The 10504-nt window shown below is 31.1% G+C and overlaps 1 protein-coding gene across 1 annotated transcript; it reads right to left on the bottom strand.

Annotated features, from left to right (window-relative positions):
- Nucleotides 1-741: 741 nt before the first annotated feature.
- On the bottom strand, nt 742-4907 carry LOC145014439 (casein kinase 1-like protein 10). Its single transcript, XM_078972803.1, has 14 exons — nt 4323-4907; nt 4188-4228; nt 4043-4112; nt 3781-3929; nt 3542-3637; nt 3313-3383; nt 2742-2803; nt 2575-2638; nt 2387-2471; nt 2135-2261; nt 1952-2025; nt 1800-1863; nt 1346-1467; nt 742-1266 (listed from the first exon to the last, which is right to left on the bottom strand). Exons 1-14 carry the CDS (start codon nt 4396-4398, stop codon nt 997-999), a joined length of 1371 nt encoding a protein of 456 aa, XP_078828929.1. The 5' UTR covers nt 4399-4907; the 3' UTR covers nt 742-996.
- Nucleotides 4908-10504: the final 5597 nt, after the last annotated feature.

Raw genomic sequence — 10504 nt, 5'->3', positions numbered from 1 at the left:
TAAGTAAAATGGACCGACACAAATTGGAATTGTATGAATATTTTTTGGAATGGATTGTCATAAAATTGCTTCTCACCTTGCCAATTAACCCCAAAATATCTCGATAATTGTTGATTTTCTAGGATTTCTTTGCTGATTTTTCAGATATAAAGTTGGATGTTTGAAATCGAGTTTAAGCACCAAAAAAATAGGGTTAAATAGTAAAGAAACTTCGAGCCGGAATCGATAGTAGAAGAGGTTTAGAAACGGAACACATGTCAAAGTTAATGTTTAAAAAGATAGCCATGTGTCAATTCAAAGAATCATTTATTAAAATTACTAGGTGTAAAATCTGTGTATTACACAGATTGATTAAAAAAAATTAAAATGTAAATAATAAGTATTTTTTTTAAATAAAAGGTTGAAATAAGGAATGAATAAACATATTAATTAAAATTTATTATAATATTTATTACATTCGATACTTTACCTATATAAATATAAGATTATGTGGTATTTTAATTTTAAAATTTGAAAAAAACCAAAAAAATTTCCATTTAAATATTATTTATTTAAAAAATATCACAAAATGCAAAGTATCAAAACTTATTATAGATTAATATCTGGCAAAAAAAATATTTATTTATTAAGAAAGATTAGAATTAGAATAAGAAAGAAGATAAGATATACAAATCCCAAAATGGATCAAAGCGTCACTTTATTATCACAGAGAGTAGAAGCAATCCAAACACTTTGACATCATTTGGTGCAAAAAGATAACCAAAGTTATTACTAAATTTTCTTTTATATGATCCTTTTTACGACATACGCAACATCAAGAACACAAAAAATCCTTTGGGATTCAATTCTAAATCATTCATGAAAAGTGAAAACCCGATACACAATTTACAAAGGTATTCTCATGTAAGTATACCCTTTCCACTTATTCGAAAATGCCACATCATCCATTTCTGTAAGAGTTGAAAAAAATCACTTGGATAAAAATGGCGATTTTTTTCATTTCCTGAGTGAGAGGAACTCAAAGCTGCGGACGGGATCATCATTGCCACTTTTTGTAGTACGAGAAAAAACCGATTGTTTGGTGTCGTATCCCGGTTGGACTCTATGAGCAGTCGACAACCGCCCACCTCCACCACTTCCCGCCACATGTCGGCTTGACCGGACTTCCATTGGTTCGCCGGAGGAACTTGGCCTGCCACCAGGAATGGCGGCACGTTTTGACGAGTCCCCGTTTCGAGATGACCGGAGTTTTTCAGAATCGGGTTGCTGTGGATTAAGAAACCATAAATTCTGTTTTTAGAATGTTCTAGAATGTTAAAAGAAGATATAAGAGAGATAAACTTACCACATCCTTTGATGAAGGTATATCATTAGGAATCCTGTTTCTAGAATGTTCATGGCGGGAAGAATTTCGTCTAGACAATGCTTCTACTGCACCCGAGACTCTATCACGGATATCTTCACCAGCTGCATGGAAGATATTATTACCCAAATTAAGACCCGTTTTTTATAATATATAACCCAAATTAGAACTCGTTTTCACAAAATCACCAAAATGAGGGAAGAGTTTTAACAAGAATTCATATATTGCAAAACCGTTCATATAGTTTTTTTTTTTTTTTTCTTAAAAGTTTTTGTGGTGGGGACCACTCAAAATGCAATTTCCCGTATTTGACAGTGATCCAATTGCGAAATATATGGTAAAAAAAGATGGTCATAGTGTTAGAACCCTATCCCCCTATTTTGGTATGATTTTTCACTTAAAAAATTTGTGTTTGTATTTCAATTACATGCGATACCTGAGGTTCTTCCAGGCTTTTCAGCTGATGTTCCAGCATTTAAACCCGCATTGGCAACTAAATTCTGCCAAAAAAAAAACGAAATGAACACAAGATACTAAAAAAAAAAAAATTATATAAATATCATAAACAATTGGTGGTTTTGCACTTACTCGTCCTTTAGAGGTAGCACCAATATGGGGGTACTTCAATATGGTCCAATCAAATACATAGTCGAACTGATAGCCTGCAAGCAATTAACATTATATAAAAGTTTAATAATTGTAACTGTAATACAAGTTTTTGAATGAAAGATTTGTTTTAAAATGGGATTATTTATGGGGTTTGATTCTGACCTTCTTGAATAAAAAGTTCCCGAAAAAGCCTCTTCAAATAAGAATAGTCGGGTTTGTCTTCGAATCTCAATGATCGACAATAATTGAAATACGCTGTAAATTCCGATGGGTATGATTTACATAGCACCTGTTCAAAGTATTACTATTATTATTATCATTATTTAAAACACGAAGATAACTTTTATGGAAATTTAACAAATCCGAAACAGCTTTCATACTTCAATAAATAATGATTCTTAAAACTACAATTACCTCAATTGGAGTCAACATCTTCTTTTCACTTATTTTATCGTATTTCTGCTTCTTGGTTCCTGCTCTCAATCCCTGCCATGGAAGGCTTAAGCCACATATACAACTCAAATTAGGGCACATGAGATAGATAATTGACCAGCATGGGGTTGAAATTTTACAATAATGCCACTGACACTTCATCTGCTCACCTTCCTCTTAGGAAATACATAAGAACATAACCGAGAGACTCGAGATCATCCCGTCTACTTTGTTCTGCATGTTCATAATAGTTTTGGTAAGTTTAGCTTTTTTTTTTTTACTCAAAAAATTATTCAAAAAGAAACTTCATAAAAAAATATTAATGCCATGAACTGACCGATTCCAAGGTGTGTGTTAACACTAGCATAGCGCGCAGTCCCTGTGAGATTTTTATTTTCCCTGACAAAAAAAGAATGCAAATTGAGTTCACGGTCAAACACAAATGGGCGGGTCAGCTGGGTAGGGTTTGGGGTCAAAGCGGGTCGAATTGACTAATCAAAAAAAAAAAAAAAAACTCTGTTGAAAGATGTGTATTAAATATGTCTACAAAAACTATTATTAGAAAGCAATTCAAAAGGTTGTAAGCACTTGAATACATTTTGGACGAGTTAAATTGTTAGGACAATATACTTTGAGAGCATTATTGTATTATGGCAATGTAAATTGCTTTTATATGAATGACACCTGCTATACTTATGTAGCTTATTCAAAGTACAATGGCCTAATAAGAAGAAATGCCAGTATGATGCTACAATAAACAAATCAATGGGAAGTATGTTGCTAATTCTTGCAGTTACCCTAATTTTTTAATCTTTCCCATTTATCCCGTTACGTTAGAACCCAAATTGACCCATTTCTAAATATATGCTAACAAAAAAGGAGGATAAATTTTAGAAAAGACGATTTACCTATATGGAATGTGTTTATGAGTTTGAAGATCTCTATACTTTTTTGCAAGGCCAAAATCAATGACGTATGCCTGCCATCAGATGACAACCGAGTTCATGTGATGTGATGATCCACAAAAAAAAGTTTTAACATTATTCTAATATCAATATTCTTTCAAGAATATGTTAAATTTTCATAAAATAGACACACATGCAAAATGAAGTGACAATAAATTAACGAAGCAACTACCATATTAGCTTTACGTCCCAAACCCATTAAGAAATTGTCAGGCTTTATGTCACGATGAAGAAAACCTCTTGCATGCATGAACTCGACTCTATTTATCTGCGAAAAAATATATAAATATAACTAAGAATTTAAATTGATGACAAGGGCTTTTATGTCTTTTGCACAAATGGGATATCAAGAACAAGTCCATGTCCAATCTTTTTTGGGGTGTACAATATCTACTGCTTGTAAGGACTTACTAGTTGATCTGCAAGCATTAAGACAGTCTTTAAGCTGAACTTTCTACTACAATAGTTGAAAAGGTCTTCGAGACTTGGTCCAAGAAGGTCAATAACCATGATATTATACTCGCCCTCCACTCCAAACCACTTGAAGCTTGGTATTCCCGCTTCATTAGATTAAACAAATACATTATCAGATAATTTGTATGAATCAACAAAATTCATATATAAATGATTATATATGTTTGTGTTTGTATGTGTATAGAGGGAGAGAACTAACTTCCTCCTTGGAGAAGCGTATATAACTTTGATTCATAATGAAGTTGAGGATGCTTTGTTTTGACAGGTTCCTGTAGAGTGTAGGAACAGATAAATAATAATAGTTTGAAGATCAATCAAACAATAATAAGGTTTGAAATCGATACCAGTTTAATAGCTATTTCTTCCCCACTTGAAATATTAACACCTGCATATCGTCATGAAACAAAGAGAGTTGATAACTACTGAAAAAAACATAAACAGGTATTAAAAAAAAAACCTGCAAGTGAAACAAGGAATACCTAAATAAAGTTCGCCAAAAGATCCACTACCAATTTTCCTCCCAATCTTAAACTTCCCACCAACAACATGATCCATGATTCTTTATTCGATAAAACTCCGAACCCCAATTCAGATCCACATAAGCCTAATTTAAACCTCAAATTAGGGTTTGAAATAAAACTAAATCCTTATTAGTACTTTAAAACCCAACCCCAAAACTTGCATCAAGGTCAACAACCGATTATCAATCCAAAACACTATGCAAAATCAAGAAACACCCAATCAAGATTCTTTTTGAAGAATCGAACTAGCCCATATTTTAATTTATAGTAAAAATACAAAATTGAGAGCACCCACGAAGTTAATTGATAAAAGAAATGAGGTATATGATGTTGGTCGAAGCTTATTGCTTGTGGGGTGTGGGGGGGCAAACAAGCGAGGATTGAGGAAGTAGATGATGAAAAAGAACGATAAAGATGGGATTTCTCTGTTTGATTTTGTGCTTTGTAGAGTTAAATACGATGAGAGAGAATGAGATAATGATTGAAAATAAAACAAGAATAGAGATGGAGAGAATGATCGTGAGGAGGAGGATGAAGAATGAAGAAATCGGTGATGATAGTACTATTTTATTGTTGATTAATTAATAAAATAATGAATAATTAATTATTATTTAAATCGAAATGATTAAGGGGTAATCCATATCGTCTCTTTATTGACGGACCTAACACGGTTTTGAATCAAGAACCTACCTCTTTTCCACTCCCCATGGATCTAAGTATATTTGCAAAATCTTGGTAATACATTTATTAATTATGTATTAGATTTATATGGTGATTCCAAATATTTTCTATTAATTGACCACTTAAATTGTTGTAAGTATATTAATTAACTTTTTTATTTTTATTTGTGAAATCTCACTGGCAATATATAACTTTCTTTGGATTATTAAGTAAGTATCATTTTTAGTTCTTTTTGGTTTGAATGAAAATGAAGTAATAGAGGATGATATAATACTATAAACATATAATTAATGATTTTATTCTCTTAAAAGAGTTAACATATTAATTAATAAATTATTATTATTATTAGTATTACACCAACACTCAACACAAATAATATATTACTAAGCATGAAAAATGTGACTAAATATAAGAAAGACATGTGGAGGAAGGTTGGACTCCAAGTTTCATTGACTTCTTCCACACTTTCATATACAGCCATGTTAACCTGTTCATTTATCTATTATTTATTAATAATGGTATCCAACTATTCACTATATTATTGGATATATCTGTCCCTATAAGTGGATGAATAAAAAGAAAATGATTTTTTACTCTTCTCACTGTTCCATATTCTTGCAAAGTCATGTTCATGGTACAATAGGATATCCTACTACATTGATACATCAGTGTTAGGGGAAATGATCTCGAGAATCCACGATAATCCTTCCGGTAACAATAATAGAGAAAAATAACTATTTCATATTTGTCTTTTTAACCGGTCAAATAGAGTGGCTTATTGTTTTTGTGAAAGTAATATAGAATAAAAAAAATGGTGCACTCCTAAAAATCATAAAATTAATGTCAACAGACATGTTATGTGGCTTATTCAACAAAAAGAATGCTCAACTCTTCAATCCCTCCTTTAAGCTAATTGTAGTACTAATGTAACAATTTGTTTCGAGTGGTTTCATATATTCGGGGCCATAACCCGAAGATCAAAGTATCATAAGGCTTCAGGCTTTGGGAAAGAAAGCTTTAGACCAATTTAGATGTGGGTAATGTAGATTATGGGATCCAATAGTTCGGTTTGTATTTTGGAATCAAAGGGTAAAATGGGAAAAGTAGTGTTTCAAACTTCTTTTATGAATTAAAGATTTTAGTTCGATGTATTTTAAGTCAAACGTAATTAGATAGGGTTATAGAGCTCATCAATACTTTTCTGTGGATATAAAGATCGTCGAAAACGGAGTTTGAACAAAAAAATTATAACCGTTAGAAGTTATGAAGGTTTTAGACTTAGTCTAGTACGATGGGCATACAGGAAGTATGTACGTTGGGCATACTAGGGCATCCCTGATATGTTGGGCATACACAATCAATGTCTGCACCATATTTTCATAGTTTGAGCCCTATTTAAGCTTCGTAACTTCCCCAAACCCATTCCATTTTCAGCCTCCACCTCTCTGACACACTCCTTTGAAAACCCTAACCATAGTTTAATCCTTTTGAGAAAAAGAAGGTGTGCTTTAGTGCTTTGGAGTTTTCTTGGTGCATCTTGGAAAAGAACGAGCTATTTCTAGAGGTATAAAGTTTGAACTTGATGATGCATTTGATAGATCTAGCTGGTCTTGGGTGTTATGAGCTTTTGGTTACTTTAGTGCATAAAGTTTAGATCTTGAAAGTTTGTGACCTTGTTATGGATAAAGTTGAAAACTTTATCCATCTAAACATCATATTGATTCAAATCGCAACGCTTGAGACTTGGACTTCATGGATTAAGTTGGAAAAGATGCATTTTTGATCCCTTTGAGACTTAAAGACTAGATCTTGGTTGGTTGCACCATTCTAATGGATAAAGTTGGAAACTTTATCCATTATGGAGTTATTAGGAACCATAAAAATGTAATATTGGACCTTATTTTCCTTCCATGTATAAGCTAGGATGTCTTAAAGAGTTAAGAAGTTAGGGTTTTTGGTATTGAGCACTTAATGTCCATGCAAGACTATAAAGTTGGAAACTTTATGGTTAAGGACATTGTTTGAGGACTAGATCTAGAATTTAGACGAAAGAGCTTGAGGACTTAAGCCCTTAATAGAAGGAAATGATGGTTGCACGTAAGTTGGGCGTACGATATGGTACATAGGGCGTATGAGGTCAACACCCTGTTTCTAGTCAAGGCTTGTGTACGCTAAACGTACAAGCCGAGTACGTTGGGCGTACTCGACTGAGTTGACTTGGTTGACTTTTTGACTTTTCGACATTGACCTGTTTTTTATCAAGTTTACTTAAGGGTGTTTTGGATATTTTGATTATAAGTTAAGTTTGGTCATGTTCCAATGAATAGATGACCAGTAGAGCTGATATTCAGAGTAGTGTCCTGTTCAACAATCTTTCAGACTGAGAGGTGAGTTTGCTCACTATATTGTAGAACACTAGGGATTGTATTGTAGTCTTTGTGACTCATGTTGTATGTGTTGTATGCATGTGTACCTGTTTGCTATATGTATGTGGGATGAAATAGATCCGGGGGTGAAATAGACCCGATACAACCTTGTGCTGACATATGACTTGAAATAGACTCATGGATGAAATAGACCTGGTAAAGCCTTTTGCTGACATATGAGTTGAAATAGACCCGGGGATGGAATAGATCCGGTACAACCTTGAGCTGACATATGAGTTGAAATAGAGTCGGGGGTGAAATATACCCCGGGGTAAAATAGACCTGGTACAGCTTGAGCTGACATATATGTATGGTATGTGGTATTTTGGGGAACTTACTAAGTTTTGTGTTTACAATTTTCAGTTTATGTTCCAGGTACTTCTAGTTCGAAATGAAGAAGTCGGGATGATCGCATTGCACACACCATGATTTTCCGCTTCATTGACTCTGTTGTACTTTTGGGATGTTTATTGATATTCTCTGAAAACTTTATGGTTTTAACAAACATGTTGGTTGATGGTTTATTTAATATAAAAAAAATGGTTCTTAATTTTAGGACGTTACAATTCTATTGAAGAGAACATAAACATGTTGATGAAACTTACACCATAAACAATATCCGATGGAGTACTCAATTAAGTGCATGAGGCACCCAACGACTTGCTTGAACTTTGTTGAGTCAACTTGCAGTTTTGTCTTTAACGGGATTAGATTAACCTTCCTTAGACGCAAGATTTTAAAAAAACCCATCTTATATGTATTTATTTTTCAAAAATTATCGTTCAATCTATTCAACTTGAAATGGGCTTCCACATGTGAAGTTTGTGCATGTTAAAATGGGTCGAGTTGCATTTGATACATCAATACTTTATTGTCTTTTTTTTAATAGTTACAATTTTAAAATTATAGCACAATAGAGGAAGTTATTAAATATAACTAATAAAATTACAAAAATGATCCCTGTAGTTTGGCAAAAATTACAAAGTCAGTCCTTGCTAATTTTTTTTATGTAAATGGTCCTTGTGGTTTGCAAAACTTGCAAAGATGACCCTTTTTACTAGCGCCATTAGTATTCAACCGTTAGGGACTGAATCTGTAAGGGTATTTTCGTCTTTTCAACTATAGGAGGGACTGAATTCGTTACATTTAGTAAACCAAAGGGACCATCTTTGTTATTTGCCTTAAAAAGTCAAGAATTGATGGGGTTGGGTTCCAACTCACGACCTCAACCTATACATGGCAAATATCTTAACAATCGTTAAAACATAAACAATAATAATAATAATAATAATAATAATAATAATACAAAAACATATTTTTAAATGTTTTTTTTAATAAAACAAATATATTTTTGCGTATTATTTAAAAAAAATTATACAAATAATTATATATATATATATATATATATATATATATATATATATATATATATATATGTATTTTGTTTATGTAAATATGTTTTTTTTATATATTTTAAAAATACATTTTCATATAATATGTTATTACGTTGTATTTGAATGCAAAATCGGTCGAATTGTTTTTAAAAATTAAAATATATCGCATTAATTTTAGAACAACCACATTTTCTTAAATGTTTCGTTACATAGATTTGACAATAGTAATCCGGACATTATTCGTTGGTATTATAAAAACATATTTCCAATTTAGGATGAAAAGTATAGTTATATCTTCATTAAGTTAACGCTTATAAATAACATTTTATTTTTTGTTTTTCATTTTAATAAACATAAACAAGATCTCATGAATTCTGGCAAAAAAAAAAAGTTACGTATTTTTTAAATCAAAAAACGGTTTTTAGAAAACCGATTGGGCCAATACAAAAACTTATTTGGCCGATTTTGTATACCCGTACAATTGTAGAGACATATTATATAAAAACATATTTTTAGTTACATAAAAACATATTTACATAAAATAAATACATAAATAAATATAAAAAACATACTTCACATAAAATAAATATATACAATTTTTTTTTATGTTTTTTAGGATTATGTTTTTGTATAATATGTTATTACGTTTTTTATGTATTTAAAAGTATACAAAAACTTATTTTTTTTAAATACATAAAAATTATAATTTACGTAAAATAAATACGTAAAAAAACAAATAATTGTTTGATTTTTTTTACAATACGCTAAAAATATATTTTGTTTTATTAAAATTTTTTTAAATATGTTTTTAATATTTTATTATTAATTTATTTACGATTTGTAGATACTATTAGTTAGTTTTCGAAAATATAACTCAAGTGGCACTAGCCTATATGGTTAAGATTTTTGTTGATTAAGGGAGAAAGCTACAGGTGCAATGTTCGAATCTACTATCTTTCATTTTCTATTATTTTAAGACAAATTACAAAAATGGTCCTTATAGTTTATCAAATGTTACGAATTCAATCATTTTATACGAAAATACCTTTCATTTTCTATTATTTTAAGACAAATTACAAAAATGGTCCTTATAGTTTATCAAATGTCACGAATTCAATCATTTTATACTCGAAAAGATAAAAATACCCTTACAGATTCAGTCCCTAACGTCTGAATACTAACGGCTGCGTTAGTAAAAAGGGTTATCTTTGCAAGTTTTGCAAACCACAAGGACCATTTACATCAAAATAAATTAGTAGAAACTGACTTTATGACTTTTGGCAAACCACATGGATCATTTTTATAATTTTGTTAATATAATTTAAACAAGTCTCACATGTTTCCTTTATAGCTATCTATTTTCGGCTGTCACTTCCATATAAAATCACTAATTTTATTAATCATATTTTGTGATTCGAATTACTCGTTTTACTGTCGTTATTTTCCTCCAACTTCCAATTAAATTTGCCCAAATAATTAGATGAGTTTGATATTAATTTAAGAGCATCAATTGGAGATTACTCAAAAAGTTATAACGTATTCGATGTTTTTCAGTATTTCTGAAGAAAAAAATCATGAATAATACTGAACAATAATTAGATTTAAAGTACTCAACTTCAAATATTTTGTGACACCGTAG

Source organism: Lactuca saligna, chromosome 9 (assembly GCF_052625555.1).
Source record: "Lactuca saligna cultivar CGN05327 chromosome 9, ASM5262555v1, whole genome shotgun sequence".
NCBI lineage: Eukaryota > Viridiplantae > Streptophyta > Magnoliopsida > Asterales > Asteraceae > Lactuca > Lactuca saligna.
The sequence above is the reverse complement of the archived record's forward strand: the minus strand, read 5'-3'. Positions and strand labels throughout refer to the sequence as shown.